The sequence below is a fragment of the Podarcis erhardii genome (genome assembly GCF_964252035.2).
Source record: "Podarcis erhardii genome assembly, chromosome: 1".
Classification (NCBI taxonomy): Eukaryota; Metazoa; Chordata; class Lepidosauria; order Squamata; family Lacertidae; genus Podarcis; species Podarcis erhardii.
In genome coordinates this window covers 120,350,228-120,363,703 of record NC_138497.1, presented here as the reverse complement: position 1 = coordinate 120,363,703, position 13,476 = coordinate 120,350,228, and the positions used below count along the sequence as shown (strand labels likewise).

The window sequence follows — 13,476 nt, the reverse complement described above, 5'->3', positions numbered from 1 at the left end:
GGTCAAACACTGGGAAATTTGCGCAGCCCACCCTAGACATCTGCTAATATTGGGACAACAAATTCTGTTTTCTACTTAGACTTCCTGCTCCAGTGGTGATAGCAGGAAAATAGACACTGGTGCTATTTCTGCTAATGTCTAAGCTGACTTTTTTTGACCTTACCCTATATATGTTAGTCAACTGTTGTCCTAAACCTAACTGTATATCAAATATGAAATAAATGTCAGGTGAAAAAAATTAATGCAGTTGCATATGACATGGCAAAATTATTCAATAAAGCTGGCAGAATTAAGAAAGTTTGATCTTTGTGAAACATCTGGCCATTCTAAGCTTCAAAGGCCAAGTTTGTGAAACATCTGGCTATTCTAAGCTTTAAAGGCTTCTCCCCTTCCATAAACTGTCTTGCCATCCTTAATGCAACTACAGCAGCATAGGCGTTAAAAGGACAGAATTGTGAAACAATTATTTGCAGTTTTATTTTAATCTTTGGCATGTATTCAATGAACTGGGCCTTAGAGAAGTCATTCTTTTTCTCTGCCTTAATCCCACCACTGCCACCATCAGTACAATGGGGATGATAATACTGACCAATCTGCCAGGACTTCTGTAGTGACTGCAACATAGCAGGGAGAGCCAAGGTGGTACTGCCTAGATATTGCTGGACTCCAGCTCTGGTTATAATTGTACACTGGTCAGTTGAAAACCTAATACAGTCGTACCTTGGAAGTCAAACAGAATCCATTCCAGAAGTCCGTTCAACTTCCAAAAAGTTCAGAAACCAAATTGTGGCTTCTGATCGGCTGCAGAAGCTCCAGCTGAGCCGGGGCTGGGGCTTGAGCCTGAAGGGTCCTCACCTGTGCTGGATCCTCAGGTGCAGGCACCAGCTGAGTCTGCTCTGGCTCCTGAGGTGATGGAGGACCCATTGCCTGCAGGTGGTCCACTCTCAGCCCCGTCAGGGGAAGGTGAGGTTGCCTCTGGGTCCGGTAACTCTCCAGCCTCTCCTGAGCTGCAGAGGCTCAGGGCAGAGAGGCAGAGGGAACTAAGTTCCCGCAGGAGGAGTGCTCGCCTCCATGCCAGGAGAGGCGAGTCACCTGTGGACCGGGGTCACCCTATGCCTCGGGGAAGATAAAAGCCGGCCAGCCCCAGTCCCAAGAGCAACATTGTTGGTAGCCTGTTCCTGCCTGCACCCTGTCCTGCTTTTCTGCCGGAGCTCCTGACCTCCCCTGACTCCCTGCCTTGGACCCAGCTTCAGCTTTAATGGACTGCCTCCATACTGCACCCTCAACCTCGGACTGGACTCGGACCTCGCCTCTCGGTTAGCCCCCAGGACCAGCACATCTCCCTTCAGGCATCACTGACTACTGACACTCTGAATTTTCAGAATCTTATACTTGTGGCTTGTAGTAGGGCTGTGAGTAGTTCTAGAGAGATAGCCTAAATGTTGTAGCTTTGCTTTGTAAAGAAAAAAGTAAGGCAAAATAAGGTGGATATTGGCAATCTCTGCTGGCAGTCCTCCTGTAGCTTTCCGTAAATAGCTGGGAAGTGGTAGGAGGGTGACAGAAATGCGAGGGGAAAGTGACTTACCTGTTAGTTCGCTAGGATAATTCCTTTTCAAAGCAAACAGAAAGGAAGAACAAAAGAGTCGTGAGAGATGTCAAGGAAAGAAGTGTGGGCTGCCGCCATTACTGCAAAGAAAAACAACATAGTTTGGATATGTGGGCAGGAAGCATCCACACATAATTGCCAAGGCCCGTCTGTGGTTCAGAGAATGGACTAGTAATTATGTTTCCTCTTCTTTAAACGATTAGATAAATTTGAAGATAATTTACGATGCAAGTACTTCTGGAGACCCAAGCGAGTGGAGCTGTGTTTTGGCATTCAACACTACGCTGGAAAGGTAGGCGCTATATATAACTTGACACAAGTCCAAATGCAGTATATGATCCAGTTTGTCTTAAAGTGCTTTCGGATTCTCTTTAACGTTTTAAATGTGTTCATATTTCACAAATCTAGAAACTCTTTTTTTAAGAAACAAAACACCATGATAGCAGTGTTTAAGGATGTTCTAACCTCTACTGTCATGGTCTGGGGCAAGAAATATCCATTTTCTTGGATGCATGCATTTTGAGCCTACAGATGGCTATTGACCCACCTGAACACACACACACACACACACACACACACACACACAAGCTTTTGACATTTGAGATTTGTGTGGCTTTTGTGGGGCCACCTCTATTGTTTTATGTACGTTCCTTGGTTTGTTTTAAATCAGGCATCCCCAGACTTGGCCCTCCAGCTGTTTTGGGAATACAATTCCCAGCATCCATGACCACTGGTTCTGTTAGCTAGGGATGATGGGAGTTGTAGTCCCGAAATATCTGGAGCGCCAACTTGGGGGATGCCTGTTTCAAATGGATTTCAAGATTATATGGTTGTAACCCACCCTGGGACCTTGTGATGAAGGGCAGGTGAGAAATTCCTTAAATAAAACAATAAATAACTATAGCTTTTAAATACATAGCAGAATTTTATAATGACCGGTTTTGCTTTTAACCTCCAATATGGTATAGGTGCAGTACGATGCTTATGGCTTCCTTGAGAAGAACAGAGACACTCTTCCTGCTGACATAGTGGTGGTCCTGAGGACTTCAGAGAACAGACTTCTCCAGCAGCTCTTTTCAAGTCCTTTAACCAAAACAGGTACTCCTTATCTTCTTCTTCTCTGGCGATCACTCGAAGCCGAGTAAGATTGTCTTCCATAAACACGGTTTTATCAGTGAGTCCGTAAGTGACTGTGGAGGCCAATTCTGGATCCACACGTCCTTCCACAGTGGGGACATAGGTTTCCAGGTGGGAGTTGATCACAGTGAGGGTTTGCCAAGCGTGCCTTCCTCTTAGCACATTTCTCCCTTGCGTCCTGAGTTTGAGCATCTTCAAAGCCCATGACACCTTTGGTAAAGGCTGTTCTCCAGTTGGAGCGCTCGCAGGCCAATGTTTCCCAGTTGTCAGTGCTTATACTATTTTTTTAAGATTTGCCTTGAGACAGTCTTTAAACCTCTTTTGTTGACCACCAGCATTACACTTTCCATTTTTAAGTTCAGAGGTCCATTTCAGGTCCATTACCATGTTGAATTGCAGGATGGATTTCTGCTTTCAATGTGCATGCAGAGATCCCCTGTGAATAATAGTTTGTCAGTTCACTTCTGTGTTAGGAAAAAGTTCAGCATGTGTGTTCCTGATGCATCCATGGAGCTCTTTCGGACATGAAAATGAATGGGAAGCCCTTCCTTGTGAGTGTGCCAAAAAGAAAAAAGAAAATTCTCCTCTCTGTGGATTAGACAGCACGATTCTGTAACACACACCACATAAAGATAACCTGTACATATGCTCACTGTTGGAAGCAAACAGAGTCTGTCAGTAACCACTCCATGGAAGAAAAATAGTTCATTTCACAGTAAAAGCCTATCTGGGGCATAATAGAAATGATATATGGTACTTGTAAAAATACATGATGGCTCGTAGGTCTAACATGACATAGTTTTAATGAGTTGAAAAGACCAAGTAAATCACTTGTGATTAGAGAAGTTTAATGGAGGCAAGTCCTACTAGGAAATTGTGATGATGAGAGAAAGGTATCTCACGTGTTTGTTGTTTAATAGACAATCTCAGGATCACTGTTTAGAAGATGTCACAAGATATTTTGAAACAAGCTGAAGAAAATAGCATACTAGCGTCTTCCCAGGCCTGTTTTAGAGTTTATTTTCCTCCATGTTCTCTTCCTGCACATGTTTGGGGCATGAGATTATGCCTGTTCCTCTTCAAACATGCTAGACATCAGTGTTCTCTGCAGGGACAATGCGCAATGTGCCAGGGTGGCTGGATGCAAAAGGAGAGCTCTTGTGCCTTTAATAGTTGTGCAGAAAACAGATTTTCAACAGGTGTAGCTTTCATGGCAATATAGAATCATAGAATTGTAGAGCTGGAAGGTACCCTAATGGCCATCTAGTCCAGCCCCCTGCAATGCAGGAATCTCAACTAAAGCATCTATGGCAGATGATCATTCAACTGCTGCTTAAAAAACTCCAAGAAGGAGAATCCACACCTCCAAAAGGAGTCCATCGCACAGCTCTTACTGTCAGAAAGTTCTTCCTGATGTTGAGTTGGAATCTCCTTTCTTGCAACTTGAATCTATTGGTTTGCGTCCTACCCTCCAGAGCAGGAGAAAACAAGCTTGCTCCCTCTTCCGTGTTGACAGCCCTTTTGTTATTTGAAGATGGCTATCGTATCTCCTCTCAGTCTCCTCTTTTCCAGGCTAAATATACCAAACTGCCTCAACTGTTCCTCACAAGACTTGGTTTCCAGACCCTTGATCATTTTGGTCCCCCTCCTCTGCACACATTTCAGCTTATCAATACACTTCTTAAATTGTGGTGCCCAGAACTGGACACAGTACTCCAGATGTGGTCTGACCAGGGCAGAATAGAGTTGGACTATTACTTCCCATGATCCACTTGATACTTCTGTTGTGGAACACAGGGACACCTGTGGGACGCAGGTGGCGCTGTGGGTTAAAGCACAGAGCCTAGGACTTGCCGATCAGAAGGTCGGTGGTTCGAATCCCCGCGACGGGGTGAGCTCCCATTGCTCAGTCCCTGCTCCTGCCAACCTAGCAGTTCAAAAGCACGTCAAAGTGCAAGTAGATAAATAGGTACTGCTCCAGCAGGAAGGTAAATGGCGTTTCCGTGCGCTGCTCTGGTTCACCAGAAGCGGCTTAGTCATGCTGGCCACGTGACGCCGGAAGCTGTACGCCGACTCCCTCAGCCAATAAAGCGAGATGAGCGCCGCAACCCCAGAGTCGGTCACGACTGGACCTAATGGTCAGGGGCCCCTTTACCTTTACCTATTACTTCCCATGATCCACTTGATACTTCTGTTGTTGCAGCCTAGAATAGTATTAGCCTTTTTTTTTTTTTTTTTTTGCTGCTGCATCACACTGTTGACTCATGTTCACCTTGTGGTCTACTAAGACCCCTAGATCCTTTTCACATGTACTACTTGCAAGCCAGGTGTCTTATTCTTAATAGAGTGAGAGCCCTGCCCTCTTTTCTGCACCTGGTCACCCTAGGGCACACACAAATGCCAGTACAGGTGAGATCTAATTGCTTGTTATCTACCACGTGATTTGAGTCTACACATCCTGGATTTCACACATGCACTCCATGTTCAGACATTATGCCTGTGCGTGGGCATCTGGAGGTGCCAAAATTAAGACAGGTTCACAGGTGAGGCAGGAAGACACATTTTCACTTTCCTGCTACGTGTTGGGAGAAGGTAGAGGACAGCATCATCTGAATGCATCCCTAGATTTCTCAAGGCAATCTTCATTGTCACAGTTGGAGCCTTCGCATTTCTGAAATCCCATTGAGAACAGTTGATGCCAAGGAAAGCTGGGGGATATCAGTTTGGATAGGACAGGTGCCTCTTTGTTACACCAATTCTTCCATAGAATTTGAGGGCTGCTGCTGCTGTAGCAATGCAGGGCTTACAGAAATCTTCAAAGTATTGCCAGATTTTTCTTAACTGTGTAGTTAACCCAAAGGGCTTGTAGTATTTGTGGTGCAAAGCAGAAAATCGACCCTCAATTCCTGTGTGCAAAGCAGATTTATTGTAGAAAGTTTCCAGGGCGGGGGAATGAATCCAAAAAAGCAAACAAGTCTCAACAGTTCCTGTAACATTACACACACTTCAGAACTCTGAACTACACATAATATAACTGAGACGACTGAGATGTTTCAGAGCTCTGAAGTACATGTAATGTAATTGAAGCAAGAGAGGATGTTTTTTACCCCAAGAGCTCTGATGTATGTGAAATATAACTGAGCCAGTTGAGTCTTGCTTGTTTCTTTGGATTGAGATTTTTTTCCCCAGAAGAAGAGCTTAGATATAGCTTGAAATGTATTGTGCTTGTTATCATGCCTTTCTGCAATAAATCTACTTCCTTCTTAATGTCAGACTGTTGATTTTCTAATTTGTGTTGCTAGAGCCTGACCCTCTTGTCAGACTACCGCGAATACTTTCGTAGGGCTGCAAACCTATTTCATTTTTTAAAAGCTGATTAGCATGCTTTCTTCAGTGAATTGCATAGCCAATGAGTTTGTCTGAAATAATTAACTCAGGTACATAATGGAGAATGCAGCAAGGGACTGAGAAATAACCTGCTGGAGAAATTTTGTACTGTACAGTGGTACCTTGGGTTAAGAACTTAATTCGTTCTGGAGGTCAGTTCTTAACCTGAAACTGTTCTTAACCTGAAGCACCACTTTAGCTAATGGGGCCTCCCACTGCCGCCACGCAATTTCTGTTCTCATCCTGAAGCAAAGTTCTTAACCTGAGGTACTATTTCTGGGTTAGCGGAGTCTGTAACCTGAAGCGTCTGTAACCCAAGGTACCACTGTAGATGGATTTGTCCCCTTCACCTCAAATTGAGGGGCCGACCGCTTCCCACGTAATAATGCCTGCCCCTGCAAAGGGGTATGTGTGAGAGACATGGGTTTCCTTTACTGTTGTAAGCTTTGCCAGAGGCTTATATGTATGCCCAACTGAAATTATCAGCATGCACTAAAAGGTCTGTGAAGTTTTGTGAAGGCTACAGCTTCCATGGTTTTCTAAACTGTAAACTGCTTTGAGGTTTTGTTTTTTACAATCAAGCAGTATATAATTTTTTTGAAATAAAATAGATATGGTGAAGGTTGTGCCAATCTTGAGCCAAGGGCAGTGGGGAATATTCAGTTTCCTCTGCCATTTGCAGTCTGGATAGAAGTTCTGGTTGCTTCAAAGCTCACATGGTGCTTGTTGGTTGTTGCTGGCATCTGTCTGTCTCGAGAGACAATGGAGTGCACCTCCAGGGGTGATTCCAAACCACTGTGTTAGTTGCACCAAAGTGGCCTCCCCAGGACACAAGTCTGGGTAGTGTGTATGGAGGTCCTGGGCTGCCTAGACAACAAGACCTACCACTTGGCTTCGATGATGTGGTCCAAAGGAAAGCAGAACGATATGTTTAGCGCCACCTTGGCCACAGGAGACCAAGCCCTTTAGGTTGTTCACTAAGAAAATGTTATGTTGTTATTGCTAATAAATTTTATCAGAAGATCACAGGGTGGATTCCAATATAAAATCACAAAAATACATACCATAATAACAAACAAAAACAGTAAAAACAAACACACACACACCTAACAGCTTAAAAGGCCATAGATTGTTTAATTAGCCATAGACCTAAGAGAAGAAGAAGAGTTTGGATTTGATATCCCGCTTTATCACTACCCGAAGGAGTCTCAAAGCAGCTAACATTCTCCTTTCCCTTCCTCCCCCAAAACAAACACTCTGTGAGGTGAGTGAGGCTGAGAGATTTCAGAGAAGTGTGACTGGCCCAAGGTCACCCAGCAGCTGTGTGTGGAGGAGCGGGGAAGCGAACGCAGTTCACCAGATTATGAGACTACCGCTCTTAACCACTACACCACACTGAAGAGGAATGTTTTTGCCTGGCACATAAAGATACAATGGCACCAGGTGAGCCTCCCTGCAGAGAGCATTCCACAATTAGGGAGCCACCACCTAAAAGACCCATTCTCATGTTGCTACCCTCCAGACCTCTCGCGGAGGAGGCACACAAAGAAGGGCATCAGGTGATCATTGGAGACTCGGGGTTGGTTCATATGGGGAGAGGCAGTCTTTGAGGAATTGCAGCCCTGAGCTGTTTAAGGCTTTATAGATCAAAACCAGCTCTTTGAATTGGGCCCAGAAAAGAATTGGCAGCCAGTGCAGTTGGGCCAGGATTGGTGTTATATGCTCAAACCATCTTTCCCCAGTGAGCAACCTGGCCAACGAATTCTGCACTGGTGGAAGTTTCCGAACCATCTCCAGAGGCAGCCCTGGGTTTAATGCATTGAAGAAGAGAAGAAGAATTTGGATTCGATACCCCACTTTATCACTCCCCTTCAGGAGTGTCAAAGCGGCTAACATTCTCCTTTCCCTTCCTCCCCCACAACAAACACTCTGTGAGATGAGTGAGGCTGAGAGACTTCAGAGAAGTGTGACTAGCCCAAGGTCACCCAGCAGCTGCATGTGGAGGAGCAGGGAATCGAACCCGGTCCCCCAGATTACGAGTCTACCGCTCTTAACCACTACACCACACTGGCTCTCCAGTGCAGGAATCTAACCTAGAGGATACCAAAGCATAGACAACAAAAATTAGGCCATCCTTTTCCAGATAAGGACACAGCTGGGCCACCAGCCGAAGCTGACGGAAGCCACCAAGGCCACCTGAACCTCAAGCCACAGCAATGGATCCAGGAGTAGCCCCAGAATGAGAACCCGCTGCTTCAGAGGGAGTGTGATCCCATAAAGAGCAGACAGCATCCTACCTATCCAGTCTAGGCAACCAACTACTAACAGTCCCTTGTAGTCTCATCTGAACTGATCTTAAGTCTCTTGGCCTTAACCCAGTCCACTGGATGAGACCTGGCATTCAGCAACAGCAGCCACTGTCCTGAGGGCTGGCTAATAGGACAGCCGAAATTTCCCATGTTGGAGGAGGGGCTGGCACGTGGCACAGTCACTAACTGCCTGTACCATGTGCCCCATACCCAGCCTGCCCCACGTCCCACTCCGTACCTCCCTGAACTGCTGCGACCAGGGGCTCCCCTGCTCTTCCAGCTCCTCCCTCCTCACTTTCCTGCCATTAAATATACAACAACAATAATTTGCTGTCCCTTTCATGACACCCCAAATCAGCCGCCTGAGATAGTCACCTCACTCTATCTAATAGTTGGGCCAACCCTGTGGGGTGGAGATTTCATACATAAGTAAATAATAAAAACTGATGATGCAATTCAGTTTATTGCACCATTTTTTGTTGCTGTGCAGCATAGACAGTTTTGAAAATAGAAAAAGGGCCTCATTATACTACTGGTTAAATACATAGAATCATAGAACCATAGAGTTGGAAGAGACCACAAGGGCCATCGAGTCCAACCCCCTGCCAAGCAGGAAACACCATCAGAGCACTCCTGACATATGGTTGTCAAGCCTCTGCTTAAAGACCTCCAAAGAAGGAGACTCCACCACACTCCTTGGCAGCAAATTCCACTGTCGAACAGCTCTTACTGTCAGGAAGTTCTTCCTAATGTTTAGGTGGAATCTTCTTTCTTGTAGTTTGGATCCATTGCTCCGTGTCCGCTTCTCTGAAGCAGCAGAAAACAACCTTTCTCCCTCCTCTATGTGACATCCTTTTATATATTTGAACATGGCTATCATATCACCCCTTAACCTCCTCTTCTCCAGGCTAAACATGTCCAGCTCCCTTAGCCGTTCCTCATAAGGCATCGTTTCCAGGCCTTTGACCATTTTGGTTGCCCTCCTCTGGACACGTTCCAGTTTGTCAGTGTCCTTCTTGAACTGTGGTGCCCAGAACTGGACACAGTACTCCAGGTGAGGTCTGACTAGAGCAGAATACAGTGGCACTATTACTTCCCTTGATCTAGATGCTGTACTCCTATTGATGCAGCCCAGAATTGCATTGGCTTTTTTAGCTGCCGCGTCACACTGTTGGCTCATGTCAAGTTTGTGGTCAACCAAGACTCCTAGATCCTTTTCACATGTACTGCTCTCAAGCCAGGTGTCACCCATCTTGTATTTGTGCCTCTCATTTTTTTTTGCCCAAGTGCAATACTTTACATTTCTCCCTGTTAAAATTCATCTTGTTTGTTTTTGCCCAGTTCTCTAATCTGCCAAGGTCGTTTTGAAGTGTGATCCTGTCCTCTGGGGTGATAGCCACCCCTCCCAGTTTGGTGTCATCTGCAAATTTGATCAGGATGCCCTTGAGTCCATCATCCAAGTCGTTGATAAAGATGTTGAATAAGACCGGGCCCAAGACAGAACCCTGTGGCACCCCACTAGTCACTCTTCTCCAGGATGAAGAGGAACCATTGATGAGCACCCTTTGGGTTCGGTCAGTCAGCCAGTTACAAATCCACTGAGTGGTAGCATAGTCAAGACTGGATTTTTGCATTTTCTAAGCTGATAGGAACCCAGTAACTCCATTCTGTGTGAGAATGTACCACTAGGTGGTGGTATCACAGAGCAAAGAATTACTTTGAAAAGGATGGCCTCTAACAAAATATATTTTCTAAATATTGTTCTGGATAGGTGCTAGGGTTTTTTAAGTACTCCCTACCATGTTGACATCATCACAGAAAACATTTTGTTTGTTTGTGAGTATATTATTTACAGTGCACGTTTACCCACTCGATTCAGCGAGACTTGCTCCAAGGTTAGTGTTTACAGGACAGCAGTCTTACAATAGCAGAACTGAAGCAGCAGTAAACAAAATTAAAAAGGCAAACTCGCTCTGTGAATGAAAGATTCTAATGTGACAACTTCTACAATAACATTAAACATATTAGTTCTAGGAGCCCATTGTTCATTTATTTATTGTTTTGAAATGTAAGGGAGAAGATGGTGTTTCAAATGTTGCAAAAAAAATTGCAACACATAGTTCCTCGTGAACAAGAAGCAATCGGCCTGCTTTTGGGTTGGTTGCATCATTTAGTGCTCCTAAGCTCTAAGGATATGCAGGTGAGTAAAACAGAGTGAAATGCCGCAGAGCTACCTCTCCTGGGATGTCCACACTGGAAAATTACATTTAGATTTGGAGATCCTTTCTGGGCTAGGATGCACATTTATTTAAAGCTTCTCCCAGAGAATCTTGGGAACTGTAGTTTGCTGAGGGCCTGGAGAAGTATGGCTCTATCAGGAGGATACTACAGTTCCTGAGATTCTTTGGGGAAAGAAATGTGCATTGAAAGTCCTTTAGTTGCACTGTGTGGATCTGACCCCAGTCTGAAGCAGGGATATTTTTAGCTTGATACACCACAAGTGGTGCTTGCATTTATCATGACCAGATAAATGTAACAGATGAGCAGAAAAGAAAGAAAGCAACAGTAATCACTCTAGGTCTGAACTTGGTTCTCAGGGGAAACGGGTAAGATGTTTCACAGCTGAAAACATAGCACTGTGCAGCACAAATTAGAAGTGAACTGTGTGTTAATTCATCAGTGTGTGAAAAGAGTTCTAATGCACGAGGAAGGGATGTGGGTGGTGCTGTGGTCTAAACCACTGAGCCTCTTGGCCTTGCTAATCAGAAGGTCAGCAGTTTGAATCCCAGCGACAGAGTGAGCTCCCGTTGCTCTGCCCCAGCTCCTGTCAAATCTAGCAGTTCGAAAGCACACCAGTGCAAGTAGATAAATAGGTACTGCTGCGGCAGGAAGGTAAATGGCGTTTGCATGCGCTCTGGTTTCCATCACGGTGTTCCATTGCTGGCCACATGACCCCGAAACCTGTCTGTGTACAAACACCGGCTCCCTTGACCTGAAAGCAAGATGAGCACCACAACCCCATAGTCACCTTTGACTGGATTTAACCAACCAGGGGTCCTTTACGGTTTTTAATGCATGAGGGAAAAGGTCTAGTTAGCCCTGCATTCTGTTTCCACAGCTTACAGGCAGAGCATAGGACGGCCTGATGAAAAAAGAGGACAGAGCTCCTGCACATTCAACAGTTATGTAACGGGGGGAATTCCAGCACGTCATGCAAGCTGCAGCTGCTAAAATTCCCTCTTCTGCGCAAATATTAAGGGGGCAGGAGTCCTGTCCCTCTTTGCATTGGGCCGCCCTAGCAGGCGGTAAAGGCAACAGTGTTAAAGCTGTCAGGTTGCAATCAGTGGTGCAGCTAGGTAATTTTAGACCCATGACTTCATTTGGGGGGGGGGTTACAATTGTTTCTACGTTTTTGATATATTAATGCAAAAAAAAAAGCAAAGCAAAATGCAGCTTGCCAACCCTGACGTAGGAAAAGCGTGTGCAGTCTTGCCATTTCAACTCACTTAAATCATAACACCATCTGTTTGCAAGTGCTCCCATCACCTGCCATTCTCTGGGTCCCATTTGCGGGTTCCTGGGCTTCATGTCTGAGTTCCAGTCCCAGTTGCACCACTGGTTGCAACCAAGAGACCACCAGTGTGGTGTAGTGGTTAAGAGCAGTGGACTCGTAATCTGGTGAGCCGGGTTCGCGTCTCCGCTCCTCCACATGCAGCCGCTGGGTGACCTTGGGCCAGTCACACTTCTCTGAAGTCTCTCAGCCCCACTCACCTCACAGAGTGTTTGTTGTGGGGGAGGAAGGGAAAGGAGAATGTTAGCCGCTTTGAGACTCCTTCGGGTACTGATGAAGCGGGATATCAAATCCAAACTCTTCTCTTCTTCTTAACGCTTCAAGAGACTAAGCCATAGCAACTTCTCCAGTCCTGACCACCCAGGGGCGGAGGAAGGGGGTGCAGTGAGGGCGAGCTGCCCCAAGTGTCACCACTGAGGGGAGTGACAAAATGCCAGGCTGCACTCACCATGGGGCCTGCAGCACACACGAGCCACACATCTCTCCTGGGTGTGACACGGTGGCTTGGGCGCCCGCAGGCTCCGTGCTGCCCCAAATGGTCTGCCTGCTGCCTCCCCCTCATCTGTAGGGCAGGCAGACTTCTTGGAAGAAGAAGATGATGATTTTGGATTTGATATCCCGCTTTATCACTACCCGAAGGAGTCGCAAAGCGGCTAACAATCTCCTTTCCTCCCCCACAATAAACACTCTGTGAGGTGAGTGAGGCTGAGAGACTTCAGAGAAGTGTGACTAGCCCAAGGTCACCCAGCAGCTGCATGTGGAGGAGCGGAGATGCAAACCCGGTTCACCAGATTACGAGACTACCGCTCTTAACCACTACACCACACTGGCTCTCACTTCTTGGAGGCCTGTGGAGTGCCCTGCCGCAGCTGGCCCCACCCCACAGGCGGCTGGCCTCTCTCCTGGGCACAGGGCATGAGCGCCACCCCAGGCACCCAATCGGCTTGCTCCACCGCTGTGCCCACCCATCTCTTTCACTGCCTACTCTGCAAGCAGGATCTCAGAAGTGTTGTGTTGCTGCAAATGGAAGAGGTATTGATAAGCAGAAGAAGGAAATCTTGAAGGACTGTGGCCTATTAATAATTATGATTTTTCTGTTAAGGTTTAATACGGCGTTTCCCAGCCTAGTATCACTCCCATTATCCCTAGCTATGCTGCCTGGGGCTAATGGAACTTGTTGTCTAAAGCATGTGGAGGGCACTGAGTTGGGGAAGGCTGGTTTAACAGCATCTTCTTTAGCAAATGGCACTTTCAGAGAGATCACAGATTGTTCGGGGTTTTGTTTTGTTTTTTACTGTGCCACTTGAATTCCAATCTCAACGTGATTGATGTATGTACAGAATTTATTCCGTGGCCTGATACGCATCGTATACATTCATTTAAATGTAATATGCTTCCACTTAAGTTTATGCTTCTCCTTTTTTTTTATTTCCATGAATAATCAAAGCGGGGAGGGGGGAGAACGA

At 45.9% G+C, this 13,476-nt stretch overlaps 1 protein-coding gene across 1 annotated transcript in view; it reads left to right on the top strand.

The window, feature by feature from the left end:
• MYO3B (myosin IIIB) overlaps window positions 1–13,476 on the top strand; it is a 309,308-nt gene that overhangs the window by 164,998 nt on the left and 130,834 nt on the right. The window contains exons 22-23 of the mRNA XM_081847505.1: window positions 1,810–1,898; window positions 2,575–2,704. Of these exons, the coding sequence (XP_081703631.1) occupies window positions 1,810–1,898; window positions 2,575–2,704 (219 nt within the window). The remainder of the gene's footprint in view (window positions 1–1,809; window positions 1,899–2,574; window positions 2,705–13,476) is intronic.